Source organism: Scomber scombrus, chromosome 21, assembly GCF_963691925.1.
Source record: "Scomber scombrus chromosome 21, fScoSco1.1, whole genome shotgun sequence".
NCBI lineage: Eukaryota > Metazoa > Chordata > Actinopteri > Scombriformes > Scombridae > Scomber > Scomber scombrus.
This window is the reverse complement of record NC_084990.1, coordinates 23559732-23578507: the sequence shown is the minus strand read 5'-3', so window position 1 is coordinate 23578507 and position 18776 is coordinate 23559732. Positions and strand designations below refer to the sequence as shown.

The following is an 18776-nucleotide window of genomic DNA, read 5'->3' as shown; positions in this document are numbered from 1 at the left end:
ATTGCACTTAGAGGATACACAGTAAACACACACACAGCTTCATGAATGAATTACTATTATCAGTCCACACAGAACTTTTGATGCAATTCCAACAATTATCTTTTTTTAATGCATTTTCCGTCATACTGGCCAGCGTGCAGACAGAGGCAATGACATCATCAAAAACAATTCCTAAAATCTTAAAAGTACAAAAGTGATCATTGAGTGACAGAAATTACATTAAAAAACAATCAATTTTGGGTTTCATAATAATGACATAATAATCCCATAATTTCTAATATTGGATACTGAGCTGTTCCATTATTATCAATAGTGAACTGTGTTTGATTTATGTTTTTTAGATAATCTATAACATGAGTTGTCTTTGGTTTTACTTTACAGCAGTTCAATCTTTTTAAATTAATACCAGGAGTGATGTTTTAATTTGCTGTGATATTTATTTATTGTGGGATTAATCTTTCATACGGACACAAATTCAAATCTGTGTAACATGTTGAGGTTTATTATGACATTTAACTGAGTGAAAGCCACAAAAGTTTTTTCCCACAGGTACTTGGAAAATGAAAAAGGTGCACACTGCTGCTATAAATGAGGAGCTGCAGGTCAGCTCAAACAGATCACCAGGAGACATCTGAATCTGCTCCACACAAAATCAATTGATACCTTTTTAAAAATGATGATGAACAGGATCTTCTTGTCTTGCCTGCTCCTCAGTCTGTACAGCACAGGCTCCTCACTGAGCTGCAGATGGTTGGATCATAAATTCAGACAGTACAATCAAAGGTCTTCAGACTTACTGGATATGATGGTAAGTTTGCTTTTTACAGGGCTGTTAACAGTGATTTATTTATCTTAATGGACTCACTTTACTTCATTAACACCTGTTGTGTTTGTGTGCTGCAGGTTAATAATTCCACCAACACCACTGAGGATGCTGAACTGGAGGTGGCCTTCCCTCATGATCTGTACACCCAGGCATCCAAAGCATCAGTAAGTCATCCTGAACTTGTATCCATTGCAACTGTAAACACAAAATAAAATATACTGAATGAATAGTTTAGTGTTTATTGTAATCCGTGGCTGATCTTCTTCTTCCTCTTCCTCATCTTCTTCCTCTTCTTCTTCTTCTTCGTCTTCTTCTAGGCTGGGGAGCATCTTGGTTTCATTGTGCAGAGTCTGGAGCAGATGGCTCTCCTGTTTGAGGAGGCTCACAACTCTACATCCTGGCAGGAGAAAACAGTGGAGGACTTTGTCAATGTAGTCAGCCGGCAGGCTGATGGTCTGCGCTCCTGTGAAAGTCTCAGAAATGTGGAGGAACACAGCGTCACTTCTTCTCAGGTTAAAAGATTGATGAAGAAATATTCAGATCCTTTACTGACGTAAAATGACCAACACAGCAATGTTAAAATACTCAATACAAGTAAAAGTCCTGCATGGAAAATCCTATTTAAGTAAAAGTCAATTTGGCTCATTTAGTCCAGTGGTTACCAACCTAGGGGTGGGGCCCCTCCAAAGGGTCAGCAGATAAATGTGAGGGGTGGTGAGATGATTAATGGGAGAGGAGTTTTCAGTTTTTGGACTTTTTCTCTAATCTTTGATTTTTGCTGAAATATTTGATCATTTGAACATTTATTGAAATGAAACCATGTGAGAAGTTTAGAGGGAAAAATCACTATTTGGTGGAGCTGACAAAACTAATTTCTTAAATCATTTGACTTTTTATTCATTCAGATTGGGAGCCACAACCACAAGAACAAGAAGCTGCGCATGTATTTCAAGAGACTGTCAGGTCATATCGAACGAATGGTAAGTCTTATCTATCTATCTATCTATCTATCTATCTATCTATCTATCTATCTATCTATCTATCTATCTATCTATCTATCTATCTATCTATCTATCTATCTATCTATCTATCTATCTATCTATGTTTCAATAACAATCTTCTGTCTGTAGGACCACAGTGCTGAAGTCTGGGAGCTGATCAGGAAGGAAATCAAAGTCCATCTATTCAGACTCAACCAGCTGGCTTCATCTCTTCTCACCAAGAACTGAAACCTGTCTGTTATCTGCTCGTCAAATTAAGACAATATTAACTTATTTGCTTATCTATTTATTTATATATTTATAGCTTATTTATCCCCTTTTACTTGTGTATTTATTGATTGGTCGCATAGTTAATATTCTACACATCAATTAGATCAAGATGTTGAACTGAATATTGATATTATTTAACTTAGTTACCTTTAATAGCCAATATTTAATAAAATATGTCTTTCTCCAGCAAATGGAAATGTGTTTATTGTTTTTATTCATGTTACATACACAAAAGGCACACATATGTTTAACAGAGCAAACAACATGATGAACATGTGGGTTTTTTCTTTCTTATATTGTAAAATAAGCGTGTTCTTACAGCGATGAGTACAAGATAATACACACATTACATATTCAAGTCAGACAAGTCATAAAAATCATACACACAATACACTTTATATAAAAATGTAAATCTTGAAGCACCAACAGGTTAGCTGAGTTGTGGTTCATTTGCTTTATCGTCAAATATAAAATCAGGGAGGCCCACATTTCACAAATGAACATCATACTGCATTGAAGAAGGCTTTAAACTTGCGATTGAGACCATAAACACATTTTGAAAACGTTTACTGAGGTTAGAAATCAAGTGAGAAGTTGGTGAATTCTCCATTGACTTGTATAGAGACGGAAGTCCTTTTGACACCAAAACGGTCGCCCCCTGGTGGCCTTTTGATAGAATGTAGTTTTAAGTTACTTCCGCGTTGGCCTCATTTCAGAGGACCGGAACTCCCCGCCTGAGTTAGAGCCACCAGTTGATCCCCGCACAGCACATCTAGAGATCTGTGCGGAGATCTCACGCGACCACACGGGATTTCGATGATGTTTACAGCTTTAGCAGTAGCAGTAGAGTAAAAGCCATCAGGTAAGTGTTTATTTTAATAAACTCCTGGTGTACTTACAAACTTTCCAATGCATCGATTTATGAGTAAAGACCTTATTTGTACTACTGTAGAAGTTTGATAACAATCCAGGCATTATTGGGGTAATTTACAAGATACACTGGGTGGTCTGTTAGCACCTGTACTAAACCATGCGGCTGATGGCTCTAACTACACCAGATTGCGACAAAATGAAAAAAAAAACCCCGGAGCGGGTGGTTAGATAGACCACATGGTGCATATGACGCTAGGTCGAAATTACGCCGAACCATCGTTTTAAGATTACATTAGATTACAGTGATTCAATCCAGTGTTAAAAGCAAAAGCACATAATTTATAGCAGGCATTGTATAGCACTAGTTCTCAAACATTTTGGTGTCAAGGACCCCCAAACGTCATGCCACAGACTCATATTAAAGAAGATGTAGTCTGATAAGAAGTAAGCTATAACTGTTTATACTGTAGATTTGCAGATAAACAGTGTGAAACTATGAACAGAAGAGTATTTCTTATACATTCTTTCATCAGGCTAACTTCTAACCAATGAAATAAGAGTGAATTTAAATTATTACCCATCTGTCTGCGACCCCGTGGTTCCCCTCGTAAAGGACCTTCAGGTTGAGAGCATTTATATACAAAGCAGGAAATGACACATCTAGATCTGAGCAGGACCATTAAAAGACTTAAACCTATTATTTTACAACTTATATTTGAGAATGCTGTAGATGTAATGAGGTTTGTCGGTCTCACTCCCATGGGGCCTCGGCTTCTTCGGCTGGGTGCGTGTACACAGAAAGCTCCTCATACAGACCTCCGCACGTCTCAATCTGCAGACCCTGAGAGACAGAAATGAATCAGTTGTTAGTCATGCTGCATGTATGTGTGAGTCCCATATGGTAAATAGGAGGAATGCCACCCTTAGCAAAAAGTAGTATACTTGAAGTTCATTTTATTAAGTATGCTTGAGTGTAAGTATAAGTATAGCAAGTATACTACGGACCATGTACTTGTAGTGTCCTAGAAAGTATACTAATTTAATACCTCTTCGGACTAAATTGGAGCATTTTTAAGTTTATAAAAATATACTTTAAGTTTACTTTATAAGGTCATTTTAAGTTTACAAAAGTACACTTGCAAGTATACAACAAGTAGACTCATCTATATACTAGTGTACTAGGTGTATACTTCTAGTCCACATGTTAGTTTGTTGAAGTATACTTAACCCTTGTGTCGTCCACCCCGTCTGTTTTGACTGTTCCTTCTTTCCTCCCTTCCTTCCTTTCCTTCCTCCCTTCCTTCTTTCCTCCCCCTACCTTCCTCCCTTCCTTCTTTCCTCTGTACTTCTTTCCTTCCTTCCTCCCTTCCTCTTTTCCTTTCTCCCTCCCTCCCTCCCTCCCTCCCTCCCTCCCTCCCTCCCTCCTACCTTCCTTCCTTCCTTCCTTCCTCCCTTCTTCCCTCCGTCCTTCCTTCCTTCCTTTCCTACCTCCCTTCCTTCTTTTCTTTCCTCTCTCATTTCCTTCCTTCTTCCTTTCCTACCTTCTTCCACCCTTCCTCCTTCCTTCCTCCCTTCCTTCCTCCTTTCCTTCCCTCCATCTCCCTTCCTTCCTTGACCCAGGAGGACAACAGGAGGGTTAAAGTATAGCACAAGTCCACTCTTCTATATACTGCCATTGTACTAGTTATATACTATATGATGTTGAACATATAAGTTTATAACAGGGGTAATACCTCAAAGCTAATGTGTGTAGTGAAAAACATTTTTATTCTGCTAAATTAAATGTAAGCACGAGTCAATGACTTGACCTTATTCTGTACTTGGATCAAGATAAACTAAGTATTAGTACTTTGTGGCAGAAAGAAGTAAAAAGTTTACTAAAGTACAAGTAGAAGCTTTAGTATTAAAGTATAAGTGTAAGTCTTAGTATTCATGTACTTAGTCTTAGACTTTTCTTTATACTTTTCAGTATAAGCCAAGTATACTTCACTATACTATTCTTAAGTATATAAAAAGTAAACTTCAAGTATACTGCCTCAGTTTTAGTATAAAATAAGTATACTCGTAGTAAACTTGAATAAACTACTTTTTGCTAACAGCACTCTGCAAAACTTTCGAATAATGCAGATAAAAGCTATAAAGTGCAGCCACTGACTAATGTCTTACCATTTCCGCTTATATCTGCATCACTGACTCAGGCATGACTCAAAGGTAAAGATGTAGATTTGCTAAATACAAAGTGGTTAACATTTACTGTAAAGGTCTTAAGTATAAATAAACTCTTTTGGTATTGTGAAGCGGTGGTTGAGAGGTTCCCCTCGCTGTGATCATTCCTCCTGTTCATACTGACTCGTTAAAGATCGCCTTCGAAATGTGCTTTCAGTGTAAAGTGGTGGAGGACAAAATCCACAGTCATTTAAAAGTAGATGATCAGCTTCTATTGAGCTTCATCAGTCTGAGTTAGTCATATGAAGTGGATATGTGACACATTTACAGTCTTTTTAGCATCAGATTCCCTCTTAGTGTTTCCCTGTTGAGCTGTGGTGGAAGTATAGTAACAAAAAGAGGGACTTTGGCATTAAAAAAGACAAAAAGTGGTAGTAAATTATCCATAAAAAGATCATAGAAGAACAAGAAAAGCTTCAAACTGAACCTTTAACACAAGAAAAAGGACTAAAAATTATGAATTTATCAGTAAAATGTTGTTCATTAATGTTCTGTTAATGGAAAAACCTGTGACAAGTCATTTCATCTCTATGTGTTTGTATCTTTATCTTCCTGTTCATGCATTTTAACTGTGTATAGGCGAAATAAATGCATTATAAAGTAGATGATCAGCTTCTATTGAGCTTCATCAGTCTGAGTTAGTCATATGAAGTGGATATCTGACACATTTACAGTCTTTTTAGCATCAGACTCCCTCTTAGTGTTTCCCTGTTGAACTGTGGTGGAAGTATAGGAACAAAAAGAGACTTTGGCACTAAAAATACTGTAACGTTGAAACATAGAAGATGAAGATTTGACTCATTTAGACGGCTGATACTTCATATTAGCTTCAGATCAAACTTTTAAACCTTACATTTTAGCCAGACATGTCCTAATATGACCCACAGTTTGCAGAAATGGAAATAAAAATGCATCATTTAAAAAAAATCTTGTGCAGCCGATACACATTTTTATACATGCAAATGTCCAAATTTGACCTGAGTTTATAAAACAAATTAAACACTCAGCATTTAAGCATGTTGTTGTTGTATTCATCATACTCTATAAAATGTTGTTGTGAATGTCTTTTTTTCCATAAGACCAAACAAATATTTATTAATGACTGACGGGGAATTAATGAATGTGAGTTGGTGTGGAGACTAATTATGAGTCAGAATATAAACAGGATGTAAAGGGTTAAATATATATTTTTGCACAGAAGGAGGACTGTGGATTTAGTCCTCCATCACTTCCATTGTAAACATTATGAAGGGATCTTCTAATGGTCAGTATGAACAGGAGGAATCATTACAGCAAGAGAAACACTCAATGATCATTTGGGCTCCTGACTTGTTTTAAGACAGACTCTCATTTAACCCGCGATGTTTGAAAAACCCACAGCGGTTTTTTTCTTTGGTTTTCAGAAAAACACTCGTTCAAACACTCCTTGAATCATTTGCATGAATACCACATCCACCACATGATGTAAAAGATGTTTAACCTGTTTTCAGTATTGTAATTATGTTTTCTCTTCAGGAAGCAAACAGGCTGACATTTTTGTTGACAGATGCATAAACAGGCTCAAAAATCCTTTTTTTTATCATTCAGCAGATTTTTTTAACCAGATGTTTACGGAAGCTTATTGTTGGGCCCTTGACCCCCATTATACATAGTAGAACTTTACAGCGAATTGCCAACATAATAGATTTATCATTTAAGGATTTTTTTAAGCTGAAATGCAAAAAATTCACTGTTCATATTCTACACCCTCGGTCTAAGAATCTCCTCATAAAGTGTCTATACCACATTTTGAACCACAGATGTGTTTAGAAAGCATCAATAGTCGATCTGACTGATCAATAAATGTGATTAAACCTTGATTCATGTCTCAGAGAGCAGAGAGAGTGTATTTTTTAGCTTTTACACCACTAAACATCTCCTATCACACAATATCATGTCCTATTTTACCTAAGACATGAAAATATAACATAGCAATAATGATGGAAATGTCTCTTTTTGGTAGTTTTGAGTCTCTTTAGTCTCTCCATCTCTATGGTTACCATGGTAACTAGATGGCAGCTGTCACTCAAACTAACTGTAGGTGGTTTTTAGTCATTTTTTCATCTCTTTTTGGTAGTTTTTAGGTTTCTTTAGTCAATTTAAGTCTCTTTTTAGTCATTTTAATGTCTGTTTTTTGTATTTGTTTGGTGTCTTTAGTCAGTCTGTGTCTCTTTTAGTCATGTTTGCATCTCTGTTTGGTGGTTAAATGTTATTTAATATGTAAAGGTAAAATGAGCAGAACTTCATGGAGCTGTGGGGTTTATTGTATAACCATTAGAGCCATCAGTCTTCACTTCTACATCATAAAAAGAAATCCTCATAACTACTATCTTATTAAAACTATTAACCAATCATTTAACAATTAATTTGACTCAGAACAGCCTCAATGGGAAAAAATAACATAATATGACATTTTAAAATATTTTCATTTTTGTGCATTTTGGGAAAAGTCATCAAAACAACATTTTGGGTGTTTTTACAGCTGTCAAATTTTACTTTCTCATATGTTTCGACTGCAGGTTATATCTACATGTTAAGGTTTTCTGCTTTCTCTTGGTAACTGTTTTGTTGTTTTCCTCTGTAGTAATAGTAAAGTAGAGCTGTGGTGATTCATCGATCAATAGAAAATGAATCAGCGACTGTTCTGATGATCAATTCATCATTTCTCTTGTTCCAGCTTCTTAAATGTGAATATTTTCTGGTCTCCGTAGTCGCTCTAACTGAATATCTTTGGGTTGTATCTTTGGGCTTTGGGAAGCATGTGACTGATATCTTTCACCATTTTTTTGGACATTTTATAGAACAAACAAGTTAGTTGAAGCCTTACTGTAAAGCACAATGTTAGTCTGAAAGGTGCTACAGTACGTAAAGTTTCCTCTATTAGCAAAATATAAAGTGTAAAGGCTCGAATTGACGGAGCAGGACACGGCTCAGTGGAGCGAGGAGACTCTGTGTGTCTATCTGTCTTGCACATTTTCTTTCTTCTTTTTTTCTCTCTCATTTTCTTGGTAAAAACACAGCTGTGATGTGTGCTCACTGTGACATGTAAAGGATCTTAGAGTAGACATCAGAACAAACCTCGTAGATATGATCAGTGTCAGGCTCTTCATATATGCAGTCCTTCTCTTTGCGCTGTTTAAAAAAAAAAGAAAGAAGAAGAAGTTGAAAAAGAAGAAATGCAAAAGAGATAGTGTGCAGTGAAAGAGTCACAAAAATGAAAAACTAAACACCAAAAAAAAATATGTGATTGTCATAAGAAGTAGCTTTAAAAAATAATCATATACTAAATATTTTCTATTTTCTGGCAAAAAGTGCAATGCAATAGAGTAAATCCTCCATTGATACTGTTACCAGAATAGTAGTCTATATGTTATGAAAGATTTTTAAATGAGTTTCCTGAACTATAGACGGCACTTTACACTATTTCCTATATAATACTTTCAATTTCAGTACTCCAACAGGAAACCCTTCTTTTCCTGTTGGTGTAACCTTGTTTATTCTATCAGAAATATGACTTTAAAGGACTTTATAGTGTTTGGTTGTAACAACACTTTCTGTAGCCTTCAAATCGATAGCTGAGGTCAGGTTTAGTGTTTTGGGTTAGGTGCATTAGGGTGGGATCTCGCCTATAAGGGCTCCAACACTGTTTAAGGTGCTTCATATCAAAAGTTCTTGTTGCCGTGGGAACCAGGACTGTATGGGATCAATGCATTCATGAAGGGCGGTGCTTCAGGTTTGAAAAAAAGGAACTCTAAGTAGCACTTAATGGTGCTTCCAGTCAGTGGTGGAAAAAGTATTCAGATCCTTTACTTAGCCGTAGTAAATAAATATAACTATGTGCAGCAGTGAAATGTAGTATGCAGTATTACTGTAAAAGTACTGCAGTATTATGAGCGATGTAGTATGCAGTATTACAGTAAAAGTACTGCAGTATTATGAGCGATGTAGTATGCAGTATTACAGTAAAAGTACTGCAGTATTATGAGCGATGTAGTATGCAGTATTACAGTAAAAGTACTGCAGTATTATGAGCGATGTAGTATGCAGTATTATAGTAAAAGTACTGCAGTATTATGAGTGATGTAGTATGCAGTATTACAGTAAAAGTACTGCAGTATTATAGTGATGTAGTATGCAGTATTACAGTAAAAGTACTGCAGTATTATGAGTGATGTAGTATGCAGTATTACAGTAAAAGTACTGCAGTATTATGAGCGATGTGGTATGCGGTATTACAGTAAAAGTACTGCAGTATTATGAACGATGTAGTATGCAGTATTACAGTAAAAGTACTGCAGTATTATGAGCGATGTAGTATGCAGTATTACAGTAAAAGTACTGCAGTATTATGAGCGATGTAGTATGCAGTATTACAGTAAAAGTACTGCAGTATTATGAGCGATGTAGTATGCAGTATTACAGTAAAAGTACTGCAGTATTATGAGTGATGTAGTATGCAGTATTATAGTAAAAGTACTGCAGTATTATGAGCGATGTAGTATGCAGTATTATAGTAAAAGTACTGCAGTATTATGAGCGATGTAGTATGCAGTATTACAGTAAAAGTACTGCAGTATTATGAGCGATGTAGTATGCAGTATTACTGTAAAAGTACTGCAGTATTATGAGTGATGTAGTATGCAGTATTACTGTAAAAGTACTGCAGTATTATGAGTGATGTAGTATGCAGTATTACAGTAAAGTAGTGGTTTGGTCCTCTGACTGATATATTATTATTATGACATCATTAGATTATTAATAGTGAAGCATCAGTGTTAGAGCAGCATGTTACTGTTGTAGCTGCTGGAGGTGGAGCTAGTTTACACTACTTTATATACAGTTAGCTAGTTTAGTCCAGTGGTTCCCAACCTAGGGGTGGGGCCCCTCCAAAGGGTCAGCAGATTAATTTGAGGGGTCGTAAGATGATTAATGTAATTTTTTCTGGACTTTTTCTCTAATCTAGTTTAGAGGGAGAAATCACTATTTGGTGGAGCTGTTAACAACTCATAGACATCTGAAATGTGAGCCAGAATAACCAAATTAGGAAGTATGGTCTATCATCAGCCGAATGTAAGTGGGTGGACATTTGATCAGTTCTTTGGTCTACTGCTCTATTCTATAAATGACATCCTCGATTAATAATTTAACTTCACACAATGAATATTAATATTGTCGTCTGCACTATAGTTCCTGTGTGAGTCAGGACTGTCTGGTAGAGCACAGATTTATTCTCTCTAGTTTTTTTACATCTTGTTTTCTCACCAGTTGATGTTTGCGTCGAAGTAAAGCAGCGAGACACATCGCCAGCACTAAGGCCTGGAAGATCATGATTGCATCCTTCATCCGGCTCCTGTGCTCTGCGTTGGCCATGATATACGTTTCTGTGAGAAAGAAAGACCGAACACATCACAATGGATTTATTAATAATGTGTTGCTGTGGATCTGAAAGTCTGATTTGAAAAAAAAAGCAACTTACTGGCAACTTGCAGACCAGTCCCAGCTCCGTATTTTGTGTCTATCTTGCAGAAGTACACTCCAGTATCTTCTACTTGCAATTTATCGATAAAGAGTTTGGAGCCTTTGGTCTTTGTGTCGGAAATCATTTTAATCCTGTCCGATGCCGTAATTTTGGTTTTATCACCAGTGTCGTCCACCGTGGCTTTGTACCACTCCACCGTGACGTTATCGCTTGGGTTTGAAGAGAGACAGTTGATGAACACAAATCTGCCGGGTCTCAGGCCATAGAAACGGGGGATCTGCTTGACCACGTCCTCCCGGGTCAGGGCCTCCCGGGTCAGGGCCACTAAACAGACACAAAAAAAAAGAGGTGACACAGTTAAAAGAGCGGTCACTATAAATCTGCAAAGACAAAGAGTTTACTGGCTTTGATATATCGCATCATGAGTTGATGTAAGTAGAAAAAAACATTATTCTTTCTGGAGTTCGACACACAGTATTTCAAGCATAGTATATAGTCATGTATATAGTATATATTTCGCTTTAAATATGTGCAATAACAATATCAAACTCAGGTATATTATCATTCAACACCATTATTACACTTGTACATAATGTTATTTTTTTTTTAAACTATATTTTTAGGCACAAACACCTTTTATTTGACAGACAGGAAATATTGGGAGAGGGGGGGGGGGGTGACGTGCAGCAAAGGTCCTCCAGCCGGGGTCCGCTGCGTACATGGCATGCACTCTAACCACTCAACCACCTGTGTGCCTGTGTTTTTATTGCTTTTGTACTTATTATTTATTGTTCTTTATTCTTCTTTATTGAGGCTCTTTCTATTTTTTTATATCCGCTTTGCTGCTGCAGTAATGTAAATGTCCCCACCATGGGACTAATAAAGGAATGTCTGATCTTAACTGAAACAAAGATGTTTTTAAAGTAATAATAGTGAGGTAATACAACAGTATTGTTTTTTTAAGAAGATACAGGTTTTTCATTGCTCAGCTTATGTCTTTATGCCCATACTGCTCTGCTATGGTGTAGGTATTCATAGAGCAGTATGCATAGAGTAACAGTTGCTTATAATGAAGCTGTGAGGGTGCTAATTGTAGTCAAAAAAGGCTACAACCAATGATTCCCCCCCCCCCCATTTTTGATAAATATGCCAAATGCCTCTTTTTGTTCTCATTAACAGATTCATCGTCAAGTCTCTAAAAATAGTTTTTTTATTGCTTTTGTACTTATTATTTATTGTTTTTTATTGATTCTCTTCTATTTTTACTGTCTACTTTGAGGCTGCATAACTGCAAATTTTCCCATTGTGGGACTAATAAAGGAATATCTTATCTTATCTTATCTTATCTTATCTTATCTTATCTTACGTAAGAAACAAGTTCCAAGAGAGTTTTGTCTGACCAACAGTCTAAATTACAAATATATTGAATTTGCAATGATAGAAAACACAGTGTTTGGCATTTAAATGAATAATTAAATCATCAAAATTGTTGGCAATTAATTTGATGTTAGCTGACATCTATGGCTGTGGTATTTCTATAATGAATTCATCATTTAAGGTATTAATCAAGTTAAAAACAGAGACACATATTCACTGACTTCCGGCTTCTTAAATGTGAGGATTTGCTGTTTTTTTATAAGTTTGAAATCAAATACCTTTTGGAGGAAGGATTCTTGGTTCTGTTAGTTAAGCAAAACATTTATATGAAGATGTCACATTAAGACTTTTGGATATTGTTTCACTATTTTTTGGCATTTCATAGATTATACAAGGCAATAACTTGAAGTTGTGATGGGCATTTTTCCACAACGTCTGCACATTTTATCGACTAAATAATTAACTGAATAATGCAAAAAATCATCAACAAGTTAAGTGATGATGAAAACAATAATATATATGTGGTTATTGATGCGTTGGTTAACCAATCATGTAGCTACAGCAGGAAGAAGTTACAGTTGTGGGTATTTGGGTGTTGAAGTCTTTGCCTGTGTTTGATTTGACAACAAGTCCAAAGTAATAAACCAAAGTAATTAATTGATCAGATAATTGGGCCATATATATAAAAACAACCAAGAAGATGTCATTTCATCAACATGACAATAATATTATATGGTCTTTGTCTCAGAAGACAACTTCCTCTTTCCCCCAGATGGCCAGGAAGTAATGCTACTGTGGAGTCGAAAATAACATGCAAAACACGTTTTTGCAGTGAAGTTGTGGTTAAACAGACAAAAACACAATTAAATGTCTGCATAATACATTATGAAATGTTGTGACTACTTATATTTCTGTTCTAACATTCAGGGTTTTACTAATATTAAGATAACCCCAACCCTAGCCCTAACCTTAACCCTGCAATTGCTGTCAGTATCATTTTTTTTTCAGTCATCGATTAAATTGATCGTATTGCAAGAGTTCACACTTACCCGAAATCAAAGCAAGCCCACAATGCAATGCCAGCAACCAGCGCATGATGACATGCAAAGAAAAACTACTCCAAACGCTGTGTCTCTGAATCTCTCTGCAGTCATGAAAACGCTGCGAACAAAAAGAAGAAGAAGGAGAAGAAGAAGAAGAAGAAGTGTCTGCACCAGTGGGTGTGTTATCTGTTACAGCACATGCTTTAATGCCAGGCAAATGAGGGGAAGAATACCGTAACGTCAAACCAAAATACCTTCACACATCCCACATTTAACACTTCAAAACCCAACCAACTTCATTCCCCTTACGGGTTAGAAACAGATGAAACAATGATGTGGAAGTTAAGGGATTTCAGACTCATTTTAAAGTCTACTTCAGCTGGTCTAGGGTCAACACTAGTGCTACTACTGTATATTTCTTGTGTGTGGGTTTATTGTATAGATTGTTGCATTACCTTTTTATGTTTTATCTTGCCTATGTAAAGCACGTTGTGACTTATGTCTGTGAAAAGTGCTACATAAATACATTTGACTTACTTACTAGTGGCAATACAATTCCCAAGTTTCAGTATTGGTATCAGAACAATACTTCTTCTGCTACCTAAACACAGACACGGTTCACTGCAAAACCTTTTTATCCAATTTACAAAAGAAGCCAAAAGATCTAAAATGTTAAAGTTTGTGTTGCATGAAGCACAAGCAGCCGTACAGTAGCTTTGCCTCAATGAAATGGGTGTAAAATTGGCAAAATTTAGACTCAATTTAGAAACTATCTGATCAAGGAAGTACAGCTATGACCAGATGTTGGATGTCAGATTTTGGTCCAAATATTGTATTTGGTGCCCCGGACACATTTCAGCCAAAAAAAGTTATAAAGTTCGATATTCGGCCTGTATCAATTGGGTTTTATTTATTTTTGAACAGTGAATCTGCCTCTATGTGTATTTTGCTGTGTTAAATTAACATAACATAAATTACTTAATAAAAAAAAAAACCCAATCATTACAGACTATTAAATTAACCCAATAAACCTGCTGATGGTTTATATCTGACAAAAGTATAGTATACATTCGTATAACGTGGCGATGTTCACCGTAGTTACAACGTCCTCGGCCTCCATTTCCTGTTTGAAAAGTTGTGTGTCAATAGTTCCACACTCAACTTTTTGACCATCCCGGTTCTCATGTGCTGCATGTTTCCATACGTCTCAGTGTGAACACACTTATGCACTCAGAATATAAAGAAGTGTAAGTACAGAAGAAGAGATTTGAGACACCGAATCATGTGACACCGACATGCTTACTCACTGAGAAATACTTTCCCTACGGGGACAATGAAGTTTCTATCTATTAAACAAAGACTCATTCAGCAGCTCTGATTTTTGAGTGGAATCTGCTGTAAAGAGTAAGTAGCTCATAGTTTTTGTTATGGATTGAAGTGTTAGTATCACCATTTATATCATTGTAAACTGCATTTTCATTATTTAGGTACTTGTTAATTAATTAATAAACCAAACAGCACACAGCTTCAGTCAAAGGGAAAGTCCAGCAACGCCTCTTCTGTCTCAGGAAACTGAGAAGAGAAAATCTACTGCAGAGGCTGCTGAACTTTCACCGCTGTGCTATCGAGAGTGTGCTGACATTCTGTGGAGCTGCCTGGTTTTTCAGGCGGCCATACTGAGAGTCATTAGCGTGCTTTAGTCATCACCTGCAGCGTTCACTTCGGATCCTCAAGGACTCTTCTCACCATGCCCATTTAACCTGCTCCCATCAGGGGGGAAGGTTCAGGTCTGTTTAGAGCAAAGACTTCCAGGATGACAAACTGTTTCTTCCCACAAGCAATAAGCCTCCTCAACAGCTTCCCCCATACTCCCCCAATGCATAACCTTAACTGAACTGCTGGGGCGTCTACGATAGCAGTGACATTTGCACTCTTTTTATTTTTATTGCACTTACGAGCAATGGCTTACCTTTGTTACTTATTTTTGGACTGACTGACCTGACTTAATATGGGCTACTGGATGCCTTCATTTCCTTCAGGATCAATAAAGTATTTATCTTATCTTATCTGATCTATTTTCTAGAGTTGCTGCACTGTCTTATTGTTCTTGTAACAATTACAAATAAAGACTTACTTTGACTTTAAAAAAAATTGAATGCAACTAGTCGATTAGTCAATTAGTTAGCCAACTGATTCATCCTTTTCAAGTCTTTTTTTTAAGTGAAAATGTCCAAATTATCTGATTCCAGCGTCTCATATTTGAATATTTTCTGGCTTTTTTAGTCTTCCATGACAGTAAACTGAATATATTTTTAGGTTGTAGACAAAACACCATTTTTTTCACCATTTTCTGACATTTTATGGTCCAAATGACTAATCAAATAATCAGAAGATACTTGGCAGATTAATTGATTGTGAAAATAATCATAAATTGCAGTCCAACAGTGGATACATTGACTATGAAAGCATTTTATTAGTTGCAACACCATTTTAATTAGTCTTTATTGTGATGTGGTTAGGGTTAGGATTAGGGGTAGGGTTAGGGTTAGTAGGGTTAGGGTTAGGGTTGTAGTTTGGGTTAATGAACCTAAAGTCAAGTATTTAGTAAGTGATTAGTAAGCAGATACTGTAATGTGTGGTTTAAAAGTGTAAAATAGAGAAAAGTGTGTGGATAGAAAGTCGAGATTGTCTGAGTTTTACTTTTTGTCAGTACAGGTGGTAAAAGGACTATAATTATATAGTTTGGACACTTCTATTTGTCTTTGAGGCAAAAAGGGAGATTTTTTTGCCTGGGGGACAGTAAATAATGATGAATGTGTAACTACTCAAGTCTTCTTGGTCTATTGAATTTACTTTTCTTATCTCAACATTAGTATCTTCTCTCCATGCTGTTAGGTTCCTCCTGATTTAAAAAAAAAAAAAAAAAAAAAGCAACTATATGCAGTGAAGAGTGAACTTCTCTCTGGGTTAGGTTAGTCAAGCTCATCACATTTCCCTAATTCTCAAAGGAGACATGCACCTTACAGTTCTCGCCCAGTTTTTTAACTTCTGTCATTTGAAGTGTGGTCAATTTTCACAGTGTGTGAGCAGGAGATATACCACGGCCTTCAAGACCAATGTAATGCTGACAGGAAATGCTGCACCTCAGTCAAAAAATGATGTAAATGAGAGGTGACTCAAAGGTTCGCTCTCAGCCTCAGAGCAGATAAAAATGTACAGTTCAGTTATTTTTATAATCAGCTGTGTCTGCCTCCAGACTGTGGCTCTCCTACGCAGCTACAGCAGAAATGATAGAGATGAATCAGTCAGTGTCACATTTCCCAGACAAGCTATATGTACTGCAGTGTACTGTACAGTATAGTACAGAAATGAACAGCTAACACGTGAAGGAGTAGACTAAAATACTCTTTAAACACAAAACTACAATAAATCAGACTCTTAGCAGGTCATGTTTTAAAGGATACGGCTGTTAATATTGTACATTTTTCTAGCTGAAGACCACACCAAAGAATAAATTAAAAATTATAGCAAGTATTTCTTGTGTAGCCAAACCCTGATGGTTGATTTAGGCATTAACTCAAAAGCTGAACTCCATCTGCTGATTGTGAACTGTCATAAAAGCTATTTCCCCTCACTGTAAATGCTACTGGGGCCAAATCTAGATGATGGATTCCACGTGTGTGTGTCCAAATCGTCCTGATGAGGTAAACACTACAAATACAAACAAATGCACCAATTACTTCTGTTTGACTAATGTTTGCTCAGTATTGCAATACCTCATCTCTTTTAGGGAATGAGTTTAATGTCAAAAGGGATTTAGATATAAAATAAATAGACTTGTTGTGGTGTTTCATATTTAAGTGACCCACGTTGAGGTTAAACTAGTGGGAAGACCTTCTGGGGTATAAACTGTAAGAGGCTTATTTCAGCTAATCAAGACTGTTGTATTTGTTGACATTAAGAAAAAATAAAGTACTTGTAGGCTCTTCCTTTAACATGATTTTACATAAAAATCAAAAGTACAGCATACAGACAGGAAAAACTACAACTTACAACCACTAGGGGGCCTCAGTGCACCGATCCAGCTCCCTCAGTCAACACATAATACATCTGATTAACAACATGACCTCACTGCCTACTTTTCCCCATGAGTAATATTTTATTCAAACAATATAGTTAAATTTTTTTTACAATAACAAAATAATAAAAATATACAACACAGAATGAAAAAAGAAAGAAAGAAAGCAAGGAAGAAAGAAAGAAAGAAAGAAAAAAACTGTATATACAGGCAAAAATGACTGTGGGTGTACCAGTAAAGCTTCCCATGTTGGCTCTCCTTCCATCAGAAATGTAAACAAAGGAGGAGGATACTGTCTTGTGAATTTTTACCGTACCATCAGAGGAGACTAGAGCCGAGTGGTGCAGCAGTGTGTCAATTTCAAGTAGGATTGCTGCAGGTCACGTTACAGACTTCTGACAGGAATAACTGCCATGCTGTGGCAGCTCGATAAGATAAAGAGACTCTCGTAAAAGAAAGATTGATTCATGATTTTTTTTTCTTTTTTTAAACCCTCCCCCCTGGGTGCAGAACTCATAACCAAGGCGCTCTGTTTTCTGATAATAGATCAACTTCTATAGTCTATTGTAAAAATAAAAATAAAAACAACAAAAAAACCTAGAAAACTGTAAAAGTGCTTATGTTATGCATGTATGTATATTCAGAGTAAGACATTTTAAATTCAATTAAGACTTACACAACAGCAAGTGAAGCAACCTTTTCTACATGAGGACAGACTTCAGATGAATAAATCCACTGCACATAAAAGGTTTTTACTAAAATGAGAAGAAAAATGTAAATTTGTGTGATCATCTAAACATTGGGAAGTGATTTATTCCCTTAATTTCGGTGTGATATATTTAACTAAACTCATCATATCAGAAATTCAGATTCATTGAGGATCAAATAAAAGCACAAACTCTGCATTTGATCCCAACCTGAAGCTGAATTTAATTTAAAATGGTACATAAGTACTTTTATTATTGCTATAATTATTGTAATTTAGCGTAACAATATAATAATAATAATGTAAACATCCAGTCTTGAGTTTACAGTCACAGATAGCCTTTAAACTTGCTGACATGGAAACCCACCAAAAGGAAAAGGAGAAGTGACTGCATGCTTTGAGTTTTACGATCATCTGATATACAAAGGGGACCAAAAAAAAAAAAAAAATAGAAAAAGAAACATTTAGTAGACATGCAAATACTACTGGTGAAATCATCTTAGAAAACAGGAAGATCTTATAAAGTCAACTGCTCTAACTTGACCTGGAAGGGATATAAATAGTGCAATATAAACTGGGCCTTTCTAAATGAGCCGGTTGGGGAGAAATGTTTTAACTGTATTAGCTGACCCATGTTATTGTTGAAGGGAAACATCTGTATTCTTCAACCTGGACCCTATTGTACCATCTTATTATATGTAAGTGACCAATGTGGACAAGTTTTTGAAATTTGACCACGATTGAACAATGTTTCAGTCGGTAGATGTTAAACAGACTGCAATGTAATCCTTTGGGGTCACGATGCACCGTCAATGTACATCCACTCAAAGTGCTTGTTTTTGCTACTGACTGGCTCAG

The 18776-nt window shown here is 36.2% G+C and overlaps 3 protein-coding genes across 3 annotated transcripts in view; 2 read left to right on the top strand and 1 right to left on the bottom strand.

Annotated features, from left to right (window-relative positions):
- LOC134003428 (peroxiredoxin-like 2A) overlaps positions 1–18776 on the top strand; it is a 283623-nt gene that overhangs the window by 226735 nt on the left and 38112 nt on the right. The window lies entirely within an intron of this gene.
- Positions 677–2055, top strand: LOC134003548 (interferon a3-like). Its single transcript, XM_062442784.1, has 5 exons — positions 677–808; positions 904–990; positions 1144–1308; positions 1732–1806; positions 1957–2055. Exons 1-5 carry the CDS (start codon positions 677–679, stop codon positions 2053–2055), a joined length of 558 nt encoding a protein of 185 aa, XP_062298768.1.
- cd79b (CD79b molecule, immunoglobulin-associated beta) lies at positions 3722–13186 on the bottom strand. The gene is made up of 5 exons (XM_062442280.1): positions 13141–13186; positions 10712–11038; positions 10498–10616; positions 8314–8367; positions 3722–3811 (listed from the first exon to the last, which is right to left on the bottom strand). Exons 1-5 carry the CDS (start codon positions 13184–13186, stop codon positions 3722–3724), a joined length of 636 nt encoding a protein of 211 aa, XP_062298264.1.